Raw genomic sequence first — 17,277 nt, forward strand, 5'->3', positions numbered from 1 at the left:
CTCCCCCAGGGTCATCCCAAACCCTCGGGGTCACCCAGAACTGGGCCAGGGTCTCCCCCAGGGTCACCCCAAAACCCCCGGGGTCACCCAGAACTGGGCCGGGGGCTCCCCCTGGGTTACCCCAAAACCCCCGGGGTCACCCAGAACTGGGCCAGGGGCTCCCCCAGGCCTGCGGGGCGCGATGGCGATGGGACCACTGCGCCAGGGCAGGACTCGGGGTGCAGGGTGGCCCCCGAGGGGGCTCCCCACTGGCTCGGGGACCCCCCCATGGGCACGCGCTGCGAGGCCGAGGCACGGCTCCCGAAAGCGGGTGAAATGCCTATATTTGGGCATTTTGCAGGAGGGCAGCGGCTCACCCCCGGCGGGCAGCCAGCACGGCCGGGGGGTGCGGGGCCGGCGGGGAGGGGGGTCCCCGCGCCCCCCACCCCGCTCCTGCCCCCGGGGGCACCCACCACTTTCCCAGGAGGGGACGGGGCAGCGGGGCTGGGGGGCGCCTCGGGTGCTGGGGGGCGCGATGGGGGCGTTTGGGGTGCACCCCCGGGGTGCTCTGCCCCACCCGGCACCCAGAGCCCCCCGAGCGGGCAGCCGGGGCCAGCGGGGACCCCAAACCGGGCACCCCGGGGCCACCGGGACACCCCGAACCACCCACCCCGGGGCTGCCGGGACACCCCACTGCGGGACCACCCCGATCCGGGCACGCCGGGGCCGCCTGCAGCCGCCCGGCACCACCCAGCCCCGCCCCAACCGGGCACCCCGAGACCCCCCAGACACCCCGAACCGAGCCCCCGCCGTCACGGCGCACCGGGCACCCCCGGAGCCTGACGGCCGGCGTCCGGCAGGGGTCGCGCTACCGGAGCCAACCGGGGCGGGGCGGGGCGGGAGGCAGCGCCCGGCGGGGCCCAGCAGGGGGCGCCATAATGAACCGGGACGGTGGCTCCCGGCAGGGGGCGGTACCGGAGCCGTACCGGAGCGGCTGTGCGCGGCGGCGGCCGGCAGGGGGCGCCATAACGACCCGGGGCGGCGGCGGCGGCGGCCGGCAGGGGGCGCGGTCCCGCCCCGGCAGCGGCACCGGCAGCGGCAGCGGCAGCGCGCGGCGGCGGCCGTCAGGGGTCGCGGAGCCGCCGGCCCCGCTCCGCCCCCCTCCTCCCCGTTCCTCCGCTCCGTTCGGCGGAGCGTTCGGTATCGGCGAGACGGCGCAAGACAAAAGGCGCGGCGGCGGGGCGATGGGCGGCGGGGCGGCGCCATGAGGAGGAGACGGCGGCGGCGGCGGCGGCGGTGGCGGCGAGCATGGCGGCGGGCGGCGGCGGGGCGCGGCGGGGGCTGCTGAAGCGGAAGCCGAACTTCACGCTGCAGGAGATCGACATCCTGATGAGCGAGGTGCTCAAGTACGAGCAGCTGCTCTTCGGCGCCGCCGCCAGCACCGTCAACGCCTACGAGAAGCAGAAGATCTGGTGGCGCATCACCAACAAGATCAACGCCGCCGGCCGCAACCAGCGCGACATCGGCGAGGTGAAGAACCGCTGGCGGGGGCTGCGCCGTCGGGCCAACGATAAGATCACCCGGCACCGGCAGGAGAGGCAGGGACCCGCCGCTCGACCCGCCGTCCGACCCGGCAACGGCAGCGGCAACGGCAGCGGCAACGGCAACGGCAACGGCAACGGTTCCGGGCCTGGCCCGCCGGAGCTCGGCCCCGGGCCCGCTCCCGGTTGGGGACCGCGCGGCGCCGCCGGCATCGACCCGCCGGTCCTCAGCGTCGAGGTGGTGGCGCCGCACGGTGGGTGCGCGGGGCGGGGGCGGGGGGGCCGGGACACGGGGGGCGGGGACAGGGACGGGGGGGGACCGGGACACGGACACGGGGGACGGGGACAGGGGCAGGAGGGGACCAGGACACGGACACGGGGGATGGGGACAGGTGCTTGGGGGGCTGGGGAAGGGACACGGGGGACGGGGACAGGTGTGGGGGGGGACAGGGGCAGGAACACGAGGGACCAGGACCAGGACATGAGAGGGACTGGGACACGGACACGGGGGAGCAGGACAGGAACATAGGGGACTGGAGCAGGGACACGGGGACCAGGACAGGTGTGTGGAGGGACTGGGACAGGGGCAGCGACACAGGGGACAAGGACCAGGACATGAGGGACCAGGGAAGGGACAGGGGAGCACTGGGACCAGGATGTGGAGCACCAGGACACAGACACGGGGGACCAGGACAGGGACTTGAAGGACTGGAACAGGACAAGGAGGGTGGGGACCAGGACCAAGGCACTGGGACCAGGACAGGTGTGTGGAGGGACTGGGACAGGGACAGGGACATGGGGGACCAGGACAGGGACACTGGGACCATGACATGAGGCACCGGGACATGGATACAGGGGACCAAGGCAGGGACAAGGAGGACTGGGACAGGGACGTGGGGCACAGGGACACGGGGCCACTAGGACTGGGACAGGTGCGTGGAGGGACTGGGATAGGGGCAGGGACATGGGGGACAAGGACCAGGTTGGGGGGGAACCAGGACACAGACACAGGGGAACAGGGCAGGGACGTGGGGGGACTGGGATGGAGACAGACATGGGGGGACTGGGACAGGGACATGGGGGACTGGGACCAGGACGTTGGGGAAACCGGGACAAGGGCAGTGGGACCAGGACAAGTGCATGGAGGGACTGGGGCAGGGGCAGGGAGGATCAGGACAGGGACAGGGGGGCAGGGACATGGAGGGGACATAGACACAGGGGAGGAGGACAGGGACATGGAGGACTGGGGCAGGGATACAGGGGGACAGGGATGTGGGGGGACCAGGATGGGGATATGGGGAACAGGGATGTGGGAAGACTGGGACAGGGACATAGGAGACAGGGACAGGAGCAGTGAGACCAGGTCAGGGACGTGGGGGGACCTGGGCCAGGACAGGGGACTGGCACCAGGACAGCAACAGGAGGGAACTGAGAGCAGGACCGGGACTGGGACAGGGACACAGGTGGATCAGGACAGGAACACGGAGGGACATGGACCAGGGCAGGGACAAGGGACAGCAGCACTGGGATCAGGACAGGAGGATACCAGGACCAGGCCAGGGACATGGGTGACTCAGATTACGACAGGGACAAGGGACAGGGGGTACTGGGACCAGGACAGGAATAAGAGGAGGCTGGAAGCAGGACAGGGACATGGTGGGATTGGGACAGTGACATGGGCAGGACGAGGACAGGGACAAGGGACATGAGGGTACCAGGACCAGGACAGGGACATGTGGGGACCAGGACAGGGACATGGGGGTACTGGGACGACGCAGGGACATGGGGGGACCACAGTCAGGACAGAGATATGGGAGTACTGGGAGCAGGAGAGGGACAAGGGACATGGGATAGAGCTGAACCACGATGAGGGACACGGGGCTGCGTGGGACCAGGACCGGGTGCAGGAGAGGGGACATGGCAGTACAGGGATGGGGACGAGGGAGACGGGGACGGGGGGAAGCAGAGGCAGAAAGGGGTCGGGTCGCTCGGTCTGTGGGGCGCTGGGGCGATGGGGGGGTCCCGCCAGCTGCCCCGCGCTGTCCGTCCGTCCCGCAGGCGTCAAGGAGGAGGCGGTGAAGGAGGAGCCGGTGGAGGTGAAGACTGAGCCCTTCCACAGCCCGGCCGCCGACAGCATCCCCAGCCACGGCGCCGAGCGCCGGCTACCCCGTGCCGGCACCTGCCCGCCCGGCGAGCTGTGCGAGGGCTGGAGCCGGAGCCCCCCGCGCCCCGCGCCCCCCGAACTCTCCCTCGTCGACCTGGGTGGGCAGCAGGAGCCGTTGGGCTCCGATTTCCCGAGCATCCTCTTCGAGCAAGAGGCCGAGCATCTCAATAACTGCGGCGCGGGCGAACCGGGACCCCCTGGGATGACGGGGCTGTCGGACGGGGCACCCAACTGCACCCAGCTCACCCCGGCCGAAAAACGCATCGTCCAGTCTAACGAACGGCTGGTGCAGGAGATGCGAGCTTTCCGTCGGGAATACGCCGAGAGCCGCCGGGAGACCACCTCCGTCCTGCGCGTCATCGCCCAGGCGCTGGGCGGCCTCAGTCGCAGCCTGGCCGAAATCCGTGACCTCTACCTCCGGGAGCAGGCGGTCCCCAAACCCTGAGCCCCCACGCAGCTGGCTGTGTGCGCCCGCGGCCGGCGGGGACCGCCCTGGGGACAGTTCCCCCCCCACCACCACCTCCAGCACCCGCCTTGCTTCTTTTATTTTTATTGGGTTTTTTTTTTCCCCCTCCATCCCACTTAAATAAAACTCAGAGCTGGCCCCCGGCTGCCCCCTCCCCGGGCTCATTGCGGGGTTTTGGGGGGCGATGGGATACTGGGACCCGCGGTCCCCTGGGAGATGGGGCAGCAGTTTACCCCCGGGGGGGGGTTGCGTGGCTTTTCCCCCGCCGGGAGCGATGGACTCGGCGGTCCCAAATTCAGCCCGTGGCTGGACCCCCCTCCCAGTGACGGTGCCGGGGGGGATGAATCACCCCGGGAGCAACCGTCCAAAATAGCTGGGGTGAATCCCACCCCCCCGGCGCCTCTTTCTCGCCGCCGGCTGTGAAAGATCCCGGCTCCAGCGATTTGGGATGGGGAGGACGGATGGAGGAATCGGCCTCACACCCACAGGCCCCATCCCAGGGCTGAATTTGCCGCTTTCTGCCCCAAAACACCGCTGGGGATGGTTTCACACCCCAATTTTGAGCGGTGGGGCTGGGTGGGCAGCAGCGCTCCCGGGCTGGCTCATCCCGGCAGAATTATCCATCCCAACCCAGTTTTTGAATGGAGAAGCCCTGGGAATGGAAGGGGAAGGGGCGACAGTCGCAGCCCCCCTTTACAGTTCCCTGGGGAGGGGTGGGGGGCTCTGCCCCCCCCCCGCCGGTGCGGAGCCACCGAGACGACGCCGGGCGTGGGGCACAAGACGCACTTTAATGCCAACTCCGTGGGGGAAGAGCCGGGGCCGAATCCGGACGCGGGCGTGCAGGGGTGCAGCAATGTACGGCCCTCGGGGGACCCCCCCACACCCCGGGTACCCCCCCTCCATGGGTGCAACGGGGCCGTTGGCACCCGGAGCTGGGGCGGAGGCACCCACAAAGGGCCCAGTGTGTGGGACAAGAGCCGCCCTGTGCTGCCGGCACGGGGTCATCCCCGGGACGGCCGGGAAGGGCCTGATCCAGCCACGGCCAGGGCACCCTCCCGGCCCCGTGGCGGCGGGATGAGGGTCCCCAGCCTGGCCCCGCTGGCCGGCGGCGGGAGGAGGGTGCTGGGGTCCCCGCGGGTGCTCAGGCTCCGGGGTAGCTGGGCTGTGCCGGGACGTAGGGCGGAGGCGCTGCGGGGGGAGCGGGATGGGGTGTCAGCCCCCGCAAGGCCACCGTGCCCCCCTGGGGGTGGGGGGGGCCCTGTCCCCCCCCCCGGGTGCTCACCTGTGGGGTTGTAGATGGGGGGGCCGGAGGGGTACAGCGGGTACTGGGCGGCGGGGCCGGCCGGCGGGTACATGGCCATGGGGGCGAAGCCGGGCTGGGGGGGCGCAGGGCCTGCTTTGGGGTCCATGGGGAAGGGGGCTGGGGGGGCTGCGGGGGGGTAGTTGGAGAGCGGAATCTCCGGACCTGTGGGAGAGATGGGGTGGGGGCTGCGGCACCCCGGCACGGGGACGGGGACCGGGACAGAGCCCACTGGTGCCCGCGGGTGTCCGTGGCCCTCGGGGTGGGGGCAGGGGATGGGGGGGGCACTGGGGTGATCTCAGCAGCTCCCACTCCAGTGCCCTCCCCCAGCACCCAAATCCCCCACCCTGCACCCAAGTGCCCCCCCTGCATCCCCATCCCTCCCCCCGCATCCTTCCAGCCCCCTCCACCTCGCACCCCAAATCCCCCCACCCTGGACCTATAGGCCTCCCTCCTGCACCCCACCCCCCCCAATCCCTGCAGGCCCCCACCCTGCACCCCAACCCCCCCCCCCACCTTGCAGGGGGGTGCGGAGGTGCTGCCGGCGCTGGTACAGGTAGCAGCAGGAGCACATGAAGCAGCAGACGATGGTGGTGACGATGGCGATGAAGAGCACCACGGCCGAGGCGATGCCCGCGATGGTCTTGGGGCTGTGGGACAGCGCGGGGACGTGGGGGAGGGGGCCTGGGAGGGGGCACCCAGAGCAGACACCCCCCCGCCCCCGCAGGGTAGCTCCCCCCCACCCAGTCACACCAGTGCCCACGGCACCAGGGGCACCCTTGGAGCTCCTGCCTGGGGACTGGAGGGACAGACGCATCCAGACAAGCACCCAGTGCCCAGCACCCAGCGCCCAGCACCCACCACCAGCACCCAGTACCAGCGCCCAGCGCCCAGCACCAGTACCACTGCCCAGCACCCAGCGCCCAGCGCCCAGCACCAGCACCCAGTACCACTGCCCAGTGCCCAGCACCCAGTACCACTGCCTAGTGCCCAGCACCAGCGCCCAGCACCAGCACCCAGTATCAGTGCCCAGCACCCAGTACCAGTGCCCAGTGCCCAGCACCCACCACCAGCACCCAGTACCACTGCCCAGTGCCCAGCACCCAGTACCACTGCCCAGTGCCCAGCACCAGCGCCCAGCACCAGCACCCCCAGTATCAGTGCCCAGCACCCAGTACTAGTGCCCAGCATCCAGTACCACTGCCCAGTGCCCAGCACCAGGGCCCAGCACCCAGCACCAACACCCAGTACCACTGCCCAGCACCCTGTATCCAGCACCCAGTGCCCAGCACCCAATCCCCATGACCCAGTACCCAAAAGCAAGCACCCACTGCCCAGCACCCAGGGCCCAGTACCCAAAAGCAAACACTCAGCACCCATTCACTGAGGCTCAGCACCCAGCACCCAGACCCACGGCTGCGGCTCAGCACCCGCCCCCAGCACCCAGCACCTGAAGGCGAGGCAGTGGCGCTGCTGGCGCTCGGTGAGCAGGCGCAGGGGGTCGCGGCAGCAGTACCGCTGGTGGCACGTGCCGCAGCAGAAGGTGAAGAAGTCGCAGTCGAAGCCGGGGTGCCAGGAGCCGTTCCTGTCCACGTACCACAGGCAGTCCTCGCCCCCCGCCGCTGGGGACAGCCGCCCGTCACCGGGGCCTCGGGGCACCGCCAGCTCGGCCACCGCCACCCCCGCCAGCATCAACCCACGGCCTCCGTTCCCCAAATGCGGTCTCGGGGGGACAGCCCGTACCCCACTGCACCCTGTCCCCATGTCCTCCCATATCCTCCTCCATCCTGCCCCATGTCCCCCCCCGTCCCCCAGTCCGTCCTGCCCCACATCCCCCCATACCCTGCTCTATCCTGTGGCCCATCCCCTGCACCCCGCTCCATCCCACCCCACATCCCCCTGTACCCCACTCCATCTTCTCCCCATGTCCCCCCATACCCTGCCCCTATGAACCCCCCAGACCCCTCTCCATCCTGCCCCACATCCTTGCGGACCCCGCTCCCTCACACCCGGCCCCCCCAGGCCGCCTTCCCGCCCGGGTGCTCCAGCAACGCCTCCCAGCTCTATTTCTGGCCGGAGCCACCTGCGCTCCCAGAAATAGCCCCGGGGAGGAGGCCTGGGGGCGGCCGCAGGCGCCAGGACAGCGGCCGGGAAGCCACCGGGGTTGGGCCGCTTCCCTCGGGGTTTCCAGCTCGCTGCCCATTGGCTCCAAGTGGCTTCTTGGGGGGTCTCATGTGGGGTTCACTCACCGCCCAAACGGGACCATGGCAGCTCAGAGCCAAGTGGGGAAACTGAGGCACGGGTTGCGTGCATGGGAAGCACCCAAATCCCTCGGGACTGGCCATCCCGGCTCGAGCGGCCACCGGCTCCGTGCACGCTGCTCCCGGGGGACACCCCAAAAGTGGCAAACGGGGTGCAGTATGGGGGGGGACAGTGCCCAGTGGGACACGTTGGTGCAAGCAACCCCCGTGCAAAGGGGCCGTGTGTGGGCGCAGGTCACGGTCACAGCCCGTGGCACCGGATCCCACCCCGAGGTGCCCCACGATCACAGCCGGTGGCACCGGGTGCCATCGCAGGGTGGCACCGGGACCCCCCCAGAGGCCTCCGGACCCGCCGTGTCTCTTACCCAGTGAAGCGGCCACGGCCACCAGCACGGTCCCGGCCAGGGGCCAGCCGCCGCCGGTGCCGCCGGGCCCCATCCCGGGGGTGGCCCGAGCGGGCGGCGCGGGGCCGGGCCCGGTGCCCCCGCTCAGCGCTGCCCGGGGCCGGCTGGGGCCGGGCGGGGGGCGGCGGCTGCCGTGCGGCAACGGGCCCGGTGCGGCGGAGCGGTCCCGGTGCAGCGGAGCTGGGGCCGGTGCTGCGATGCCGGTGCAAGCCCGGAGCCGCCGCCGGTGCAGACCCAGTTCCGGTGCCGGTGGAAGCTCGGAGCCGCCGCCGGTGCAGACCCAGTCCCGGTGCCGGTGGAAGCCCGGTGCCGCTCCCGGTGCCGCGGTGCCGGTGCCGGGGGAGCCGGTGGAGCCCGGTGCGGGGCCGGCGCAGGCCCGCAGTGACGCCGCAGCTCGGTCGCTGCCCGGTGCACCCCCCCCCGCGGCGGCACCTCCCCCGCAGCCACCGGCCCCGGCCCCCGACCGCCCCCGCCGGGCAGAGCGGCGCCGCCGGGCCCCGCGGGCTCGGGCACGGCCGGGCAGGGCTGCTCGGGGGGGCTCCGGCGGTCGCACCGCGGCCCGGCCCCGCCGGCACTGCCCTCCCCCGCGCCTCACTGCTGCCCTTCCCCACCCCTGCACCCCTTATTTCCTCTCCCCCTGCACCCCATCCCTTCGCTCGTCCTTGCACCCCTTCCCCTGCACCCCTCCCCTGCACCCCTTTCCTTCCCCACCCCCTGCACCCCTCCCCTGCACCCCTTTCCTTCTCCACCCCCTGCACCCCTTCCCTGCACCCCCTCCCCTGCACTCCCTCCCTTCCCTGCCCCCCTGCTCCCCATCGTTTCCCTTCCCGCACCCCTTCTCCTACCCCATCCTTCCCCTGCACCCCTTATTTCCCCTCCCCCTGTACCCCATCCCTTCACCCGTCTTTGCACCCCTGCCCCTGCACCCTTCCTGTCCTCCCCCCTGCACCCCTTCCCCATCCTCTGCACCCCTTAACCCCTGCACCCCATCCTTCTCTTTACCCCTCCCTTCCCCTCAACCCCGCGCCCCAGCACCCCCTTTCCCAGCACCCCCATCCCAGGGTGTCGGGGGGCATGGCTGGACCTGGGCAGCCCCCTTGGCATCGGGGTCACCCCATCACTATCCCGAGCCCATAGAGGCACGGACAGACCCCAAACCACCGCGGCCCAATCCTGGCAATGCCAACCCAGTGCCAGCTCCAGGGGATGGGGGACCCGGCGGGGGACAGGGTTGGGGACGGAGGTGACGCACCCCGAGGGGCTGGCGAGGACAGGAGCACCCCAACGACCACGTTTATTAGAGACCAAAGCCCCAAATCGAGGATCGCGGTGGCACCATCAGCGTCGGGGTCACGGTGACGGGGAGGGGACGGGGTGGGGGTGCCAGCCCCAGCCACCCCATCCCAGCCCCGCGCACCCCAAGGGTGCTGGGGGGCGGCTGCACCACCCACCCGTGTCCCCACGCCAGGGTGGGGGGGCATGGGACGGCCCCGTCCCTGCTGTCCCTGGGCCAGCCAGGCTGTGCCCCCCCCCCCCGGGGTGTGTGTTGGGGGGGGGGGTCCAGGCTTACACTTGTGTGACGATCTCGCCGTTCTCAGGCACGTAGACCTGCACGGGCACGCCGTCCGGGGAGCGCCGCAGGACGTGGATCGGGGGCGCCTGCGTGGGAGAAGGAGCCTGTGGGTGCCGGCACCCCGCCCCGCGCTGGGGCAGCACCCCGGGGTGCACATCCCAGGGCAGGGGTTGGGGGGGGGTTGTTTGTGGGGGCACGGCTGCAGGTCCTGACTTGCCCGGCCTGGGCCCCGGTTGTGCCGCAGGTGCCGGCCATCCTGGCACGCCGTGCCGGTGTGCCACAGCCTACTGCATGCGCCCGTCCCGGTGGGACCCCCCCAGGTGGAGGGGAGGGACCCCCCTGCCCAGGGGCACCTCGGTTCTGCCCCAGGGACCCTCCTGGGAACCCGGCTCCTGCCTGTGGGACACTGGAAGTGACTGGAGGGACCCAAGTGGAACCCCAGTCCTGCCCCAGGGACCCCCTTAGGATCCTGGTCCTGCCCCAGGGACCCTCACGGGACCCCAGGGACCCTTGTGGGACTCCAGTCCTGCCCCAGGGACCCTGGACCTGCCCAGAGGGACCTCAGAGGGTCCCCATCCTGCCCCAGAGGATCTTGAGGGACCTTGGTCCTGTGCCCAAGACCCTCACAAGACCGTGGTCCTGGCCATGGGATCTCCTCAGGACCCCAATCCTGCCCTAGGGACCCTTCTGGGACCCTGGGCCTGTCCCAGGGACTCCCTTAGGATCTGGTCCTGCCCCAAGGGACCTTCACCAATCCTGTCCTAAGGACACTTGGCGGTCCCCAGTCTTGCCCCAAGGGACCCTCATGGGACCCCAATTCTTTCCCCGCAATTCCCTCAGGACCCCGATCCTCCCCCTGGGACCCCCTCAGGACCCTGGTCCTGCCCCAAGAGCCCCCTTAGGATCCTGCTCCTGCCCAGGGAGCCTCTTGGGACCCTGGACCTGCCCAGAGAGACCCTCAGAGGGGCCTGATCCTGCCCCAGAGGACCTTGGTCCTGTCCCCAAGACTCTCCTGAGACCATGGTCCTGCCCCAGGGACCTCCCCAGGACCCTGGTCCTGCCCCAGGAACCTTCATGGGACCCTAATTCTTCCCCATAGACCCCCTCGGGACCTCACTTCTGCTCTGGGGACCCTCATGGGACCCCACCAGAGCCACTTGTCCCTGAACCACCCCGGGGTGACAACCCATGTCACCCAGTCAGCCACAGGGCAGCACCCAGGGGGTGCCCGTATGGGGGATGAGCACTGTGGTGCCCCCCACTCTCCCGTGTCCCCACTCCCGTCCCTGCAGCAGCCAGACCCCGGGCCCTACCTGAGCCCGCGGCAGGACTCCACGGGTGATGGGCACATCCCTGGGGGTCCCACCACGGGGTCCCCGAAAAGCCCCTTGTCGGTCAAGGGAGTGGGGACGGGCACCCCGCAGCCGGGCGCGCTGGTGCCATGACTTGAGCTCCTCGGTCACGGCCGCCTTGGAGACCCCCCGGGCCCCCGCCGGCGCGTAGTCCTTGAGCGAGGGGGTTCGCACAATGCGGCTGTGCGAGGGCACCAGGCGTTGGTAGCGTAACGGGGCCAAATCCTGCTCGTAGAGGAAAGCCGGGGGGCCGGCGGGTGGTAGGAACCGGTGGGCACCCCGGGGGTAATAACCGGGTTCGGCGAGGGGCGGTGGGACCGGGGGGCGCGGGAAGGAGACGTCGGGGCTGCTGCTGCCCGGGGAGGTGGCGTGGGAGATGCTGGAGAGGTCGGAGATGCTGTCGTCGGAGCCGGAGCGGTGCGCGGGGCCGGGGGTCGGGATGCAGGAGGTGGGCACCGTCACCGTGTAGTAGGTGGGGCGCCGGCGGGGTACGGCGCTGCGACCCCGCGGTTCGCCCGGCTGCCAGCACGCCTCCACCCTGCGGGCAGGAGGGCTGCGGCTGCAGACGGACCCTTCGCCTCCCCGCCCGCCCGAAAGTCAGGGCGAGCCGGGGCAAAGGGTGGCCGGGGGGGGGTTGGGGGGCTGAGCACCCCATGGGCGCAGGGTGCAGCATCCCCACGGGGTTAGCTCCGGCCTCCCCAAGGGATTTTCTCCATCCTCCTCCCTATGGGGTTATGTTCATCCCCCCCACGGAGTTAACTCCGTCATCTCCATGGGGTTAGCTCCATCATCCTCCTCACAGGGTTAGCTCCTTCCTCCCCCCATGGGGTTAGCTCCATCCTCCTCCTCACAGGGTTAGCTCCATCCTCCTCCCATGGGGTTAGCTCCATCCTCCTCCTCACAGGGTTAGCTCCATCATCCTCCTCACAGGGTTAGCTCCTTCCTCCCCCCATGGGATTAGCTCCATCCTCCTCCTCACAGGGTTAGCTCCATCCTCCTCCCATGGGGTTAGCTCCATCCTCCTCCTCACAGGGTTAGCTCCATCCTCCTCCCATGGGATTAGCTCCATCCTCCTCCTCACAGGGTTAGCTTCATCCTCCCCCCATGGGATTATCTCCATCCTCCTCCCCACGGCTTTAGCTCCATCCTCCCCTTGGTGTTATCTCCAACCTCCCCCCCATAGGGTTAGCTCCATCATCTCCACAGGGTTACCACCATCTTCCTCCCCATGGGATTATCTCCATCCTCCTCCCCATAGCGTTAGCTCCATCCTCCCCATGGGGTTGTGCCCATCCTCCCCGTGGGACTATCTCCGTCCTCCCTTGCAGAAGCCCTTGTCCCCCCCTCCCCATGCACAGGACATACCTCAGGGACTGGGACTGTCCCCGCCTGCCCGACGGCTCCGGGGTGCTGGGAGCGCTGGAGCCCGCCTGCCGGCACAGCACCAGGGTCCTGATGGGGACGAAGCGGTAGGGAGGGACGTCCCCCGTCCTGGGCGCCGGCGAGGCTGCGGGGTCGGGGCTGCCGGGGGCCGAGGGGGCGGCAGGGGTGGCTGGCGGGGAGCCGGGGTAGCACCGGGAGCCCTGGGTTTCCCCATCCCTGGGGTCGACGCCAGGTTTTTTGGCCTTCTCGTAGGGTCTGTCGAGGCTGGTCTCCCGCCAGGGGCTGGGGGGGGCCGGCGGGGGCCCCGACCCCTCCTCCTCGGCGGGCTCCTCAGGGGACGGGGACCCCCGCGGGGTGGCAGGTCCCAGCGGCCGCGTCTCCTCTGCGGGAGAGAGGGAGGGTTGGGATGGAGGAGAAAACGGGGGGCACCCCGATGTCCCCCCGCCCCGGTCCCCGCAGCCCCCTTACCCTCCTCCAGCAGGACGGCGTCCGACAGGGAGCTCTCGTCGGAGGCGCTGAGCTCTGCGGGGCAGGGGACGGGTGAGAACGGTGCCGGTGCTGCCGCCGGGTGCCAAAACGCTCCCACGGCACCCGCCGCCACCCAGCGCGTCCCCGGAGGCCTCCGCTCCCCCTCTCCCACGCCGCCTGTCCCGACACGCTCCGGGACGGTGGCGGTACCGGCCGGGCCGGCTTTGCCGAGCCATGTGCCGGCGCTGCGGGCAGCTCCCAGCCTGCCCAGGCCGGGCAGGAGGAGGGGTGCCAGGCAGGTTTGGGGGCACCGGGAGGGAAGGAGCCACCCCTACGTGTCCCCAAACCGTGGGGGTGAGGGACACAGAAGCCCCGGGAGGGCGGCAGGGATAGAGCCGAGGCCGAGATACGCGCAGGGGCGAGCGGGGACCCGCTTGGACGGCTGCCACTGGGACGGGGACACGGCAGCCGGGCGAAATCCTGCCACCCGTTGGGGTGCGCTCACTGGGAATGGCGGGTAGGAGGGCAGTCATGGGGTGCAGTCACCGGGGATGAGGTTTTGGGGTGCATTCGCATGGGTGCAATCACCGGGGGTGAAGTATTGGGGTGCATTCACGTGGGTGCAATCACCGGGAATGAAGTATTGGGGTGCATTCATGGGGGTCCATTCAGCAGGGATGGTGTATCGGGATGCATGCACTGGGGATGAAGTTTTGGGGTGCATTCACAAGGGTGCAACCACCAAGGATGAAAGTATTGGGGTGCAATCACCAGGGATGAAGTATTGGGGTGCATTCACTGGGGATCATGTGTCAGGGTGCATTCATGAGGGTGCATTCAACGGTGATGAAGTATTGGGGTGCGTTCACCAAGGTGCATTCACGGGGAGAGCGTATCGGGGTGCATGCACCAGGGATGGCATTTCAGGGGGCATCCGGGGGGGGGTGCATTCACCGGGGACGGGGAATTGGGGTGCATTCACCAGGGATGGCATATCGGGGTGCATTCACCGGAGACACCCAACCAAGCTGCACCCATTTCTGCCTCCCCCAACCTCCAGCATCCCCCAAACGAGCCACCACGAGCCAGGGGGGGCGGGAGGGAGGGGACGACACCCACGGGGGGCGCGGGGGGCTCACCCTCGGCAGCACCGGTTCCACCGCCGGTGGGCAGAGGCCGTCGGCCGGCCAGGAGCCGTCGCTGGTTGAGGATGTTCTCCAGGTCCTTCAGCTTCTGCTCCTCCAGCAGTGCCGCCGTCTGCCGGCGCTTGCGGAGCCGCTTGCTGATGTTCTCCTCCCGGCAGAGGCGCCGGGCGGCCTTGGCGATCTGCAGCTGCAGCGCCAGGTCCCGCTCCAGGGCGCTCAGGGGGTCCTGGGGACGGAGGGGGACACGCTCGGCACCCCACCACCACCCATCAGGCTTGCACGTTAACGAAGGCTTTGCATAACGAAGGGGGAATATGAATTTATCCCATGGGGTGGGGATGGTGACATCTCCGGGTGACGCTTGGGTGTCTTCCGCAGCTCCGGGATGGGGTGGAGAGGGGTCCCCACCGCCCACCCCAGGGGTCCCCCTCACCCCGGTTGCACCCCGGGGACCCCCCTCACCGCCCCGCGTAGGACGAGGGTCTCATCCAGCTTGAAGGCGGCACCGATCCTGCGCCGGACTTTGGGGGGCTTCTCGCCGGCTTTCAGGGGGTACTCGCGGGGCAGCGTCCCCGTCAGCTCCTGGGGACGGCACGGGGGACGCTGAGCTGCTACCCACGGAGGTTGGGGGGGGGGGGTTCGGGCAGGGTGACCCCCCCCCGCCGCCCCGCTCACCGCCTCGCGCAGGCAGAGCCGCCGCAGCTCCTGCACGCAGCCCTCCAGCCGGGCCTCCAACGCCTGCTGCTGCCTGCGCCCTGCCTGCGCCCGCTCCTTCAGGGGCGACACGGGGCTGTCGGGGCCTGGGGACGGACGGACGGACGGACGGAGGGACGGGCGGGCGGACGCCTGCTGAGATGCACCCGGACACCCCCACCCCCCACCGCCAACCCACCCCACCCCCCCCCCGCAGCCTCCCTGCCTCAGTTTCCCCCCCCCAACCCCACCCCCCCCATGGGTGCCCCCCCCAGCAGCACCCATGGGTGCTCGGGCTCCCCCCGGGGCAGCCGTGATTTCCCAGCGTGGCGGGGGGGGGGACACGGAAGGTTTCGCCCTGACTCAGCCATCCCTGAGCGAAACCTGAATGAGTCAAAGCCGGTCCAGGGCCCCCCCCGCCACGCTTGGGTGCCCCCCCCCTCAAAGTGGGGGAACCCCCCATTTCCCCACCCCCCCACCCCCAAGGAGCTTTTGTGTGTCCCCAGGGCGGCCCCATGCACCGAAGTGCCCCGTTCTCAGCCCGGGGAGGGGGGGCACGTCTATAAAAACACGTGTGGGGGATGGGGGCACCCCAAGACCTTCCCCTCCCCCCCCCCAAAAATACCCCCCCCGACGCTCACCCGAATGCAGCATGATCCCGCTGTCGGTGTCGCTCACCTCCCCCATGCCGGGCCGGGACCCTACGGGCGACAGCGGGGAGACGCCTTGTCCCCGTGCCACCCCCCAGGGAGCACCCATGGGTGCACACCCCCCCGTACCGCCCCCAACCCCCAGCATCGCCCCGTCCTTCCCCGCTGCCGGCTCCGGCGATGGCGGCGAGGGGAAGAAGGCGAGGCCGTGTTTGCTTTGCCTGCCTTCTTGTAGGTCCTACGATAAACAAAGGTGTGCAAACACGTGCGTGGCATCCGGGGTTGCCTGGATGAGACCCGTCCCGGGGGCAAAGGTGGTCGGGGCGCGGCGGGGGGGGCCGGGGGGGGCCTCGCTCCTGCCCCGGCCGGTTTCACTGGGCGCCTCTCCCAGTTTTGATTTCTTTTCCGTCTGGGCTGGAGGCGGCTCCCAGGGTGGGGGCGGCTGCCGGCCCTGGGAAAGCAGCTCCCCCCCAGCACCCCGACACCCCCCTGCTCTTGACGGAGGGTGGGGGGCGAACGAGTGGGAGCGGGGCGAGGGGGGTTTGCTCGCCGCTGCTTTTGCATTGCTTTCACCCCCGCTGTGCCTCAGTTTCCCCCGGCGGGTGGTGGAGTGGCTTGGGGAAACTGAGGCAGGGAAAGGGGGAGTCCGGGGGGGTCCACGGCGGGGCCGGGGGGCGATGCCTTACCTGGGCGCTCGCCGCCGCTGCCGGCTCTGCTGCGCCCGGGACACGGGGACGTGTTTTGACTTGAGGCGGAGGGGAGGAGCGGGTGAGCAACACCTTCCCCGGCTGCCGCCGCCGGCAGCGCCCGCGCCCGCGCCGCCCCACGCGCCCCGGCCTCCGCCCCGCGACGACGAGGGCAACGACGAGGGCCTGCCCGCCTGCGGGGCTCGGCACGGCACGGCACGGCACTGGGCGGGGTGGCGTGGCAAAGTACAGCGTGGTGTGGCGTGGTGCAGTGTGGCATGGCATGGCATGGCATGGCATGGCATGGCATGGCATAGTATTGTATGGCATGGTATGGCATGGTATTGTATGGCATGGCATCACATGGCATGGTATGATATGGCATGGTATTGTATGGCATGGGATGGCATGGGATGGTATGGGATGGTATGGTATGGCATGGTATTGTATGGCATGGGATGGCATGGGATGGCATGGTATGGTATGGCATGGGATGGCATGGTATGGTATGATATGGCATGGGATGGGATGGTACAGTATGGCATGGCATGGTATGGCATGGTACAGTATGGCATGGTGTGATATGGCATGGTATGGTATGGTATGGCATGGTATGGCATGGTATGGCATGGCGTGGTATGGCATGGTGTGGTATGGTATGGTATGGCATGATATGACATGGTATGGTATGGCATGGTATGGCATGGTATGGTATGGCGTGGTATGGCATGGTGTGGCATGGCATGGTATGGCACAGTATGGTTTGGCATGGCACAGCATGGCACAACATGGCGCAACTTGACACAACACGGCCTGGCACAGCCTGGCACGGCCTGGCACACCATGGCACGGTGCCGGGTGGAGGCTCCATCCCCGGTGCCGCCTGCGTCCAGGCCAAGCGCAAGGACACCGTCCCCATCCCTGCCGCGGCGATGCACCCTGGGGACCCACCGGGAGCCGAGGCAGCCTGTCCTGCCCTGTCCCTGTCCCCAGGCAGGAGGGGACGGGCGAGGGGCAGAGCAGTGCAGTGCCAGGGCAGCGCCAGGGCAGTGCCAGGCCGTGGGAACGGCGCTGCCGCGACCGCCGGTGCGGTGCGAGATGAATCAGGGCGGCTGGCGCGGGCGAGTCGGCCACATCCTGCGCTGCCGGCACGGGGCAGGTGGTGGAAAGTGTGTCTCAGCCCCACGGGACGGTCCCACAGCCTGCGGGGAC

At 69.9% G+C, this 17,277-nt stretch overlaps 3 protein-coding genes across 3 annotated transcripts; 1 reads left to right on the plus strand and 2 right to left on the minus strand.

The window, feature by feature from the left end:
* Window positions 1-1,272: 1,272 nt before the first annotated feature.
* On the plus strand, window positions 1,273-4,288 carry LOC142093240 (uncharacterized). Its single transcript, XM_075174222.1, has 2 exons — window positions 1,273-1,774; window positions 3,579-4,288. The coding sequence occupies exons 1-2, from the start codon at window positions 1,288-1,290 to the stop codon at window positions 4,127-4,129; spliced, it is 1,038 nt and encodes a 345-aa protein (XP_075030323.1). The 5' UTR covers window positions 1,273-1,287; the 3' UTR covers window positions 4,130-4,288.
* Window positions 4,289-4,919: 631 nt separating this feature from the next.
* On the minus strand, window positions 4,920-8,149 carry SHISA4 (shisa family member 4). The gene is made up of 5 exons (XM_075174173.1): window positions 8,077-8,149; window positions 6,901-7,072; window positions 5,967-6,100; window positions 5,433-5,615; window positions 4,920-5,338 (listed from the first exon to the last, which is right to left on the minus strand). The coding sequence occupies exons 1-5, from the start codon at window positions 8,147-8,149 to the stop codon at window positions 5,292-5,294; spliced, it is 609 nt and encodes a 202-aa protein (XP_075030274.1). The 3' UTR covers window positions 4,920-5,291.
* A 1,436-nt stretch (window positions 8,150-9,585) lies between these two features.
* Window positions 9,586-15,527, minus strand: INAVA (innate immunity activator). Its single transcript, XM_075174297.1, has 8 exons — window positions 15,371-15,527; window positions 14,712-14,836; window positions 14,499-14,618; window positions 14,031-14,262; window positions 12,892-12,981; window positions 12,406-12,805; window positions 11,002-11,578; window positions 9,586-9,774 (listed from the first exon to the last, which is right to left on the minus strand). Exons 1-8 carry the CDS (start codon window positions 15,525-15,527, stop codon window positions 9,682-9,684), a joined length of 1,794 nt encoding a protein of 597 aa, XP_075030398.1. The 3' UTR covers window positions 9,586-9,681.
* Window positions 15,528-17,277: the final 1,750 nt, after the last annotated feature.

Source organism: Calonectris borealis, chromosome 26 (genome assembly GCF_964195595.1).
Source record: "Calonectris borealis chromosome 26, bCalBor7.hap1.2, whole genome shotgun sequence".
Lineage (NCBI taxonomy): Eukaryota > Metazoa > Chordata > Aves > Procellariiformes > Procellariidae > Calonectris > Calonectris borealis.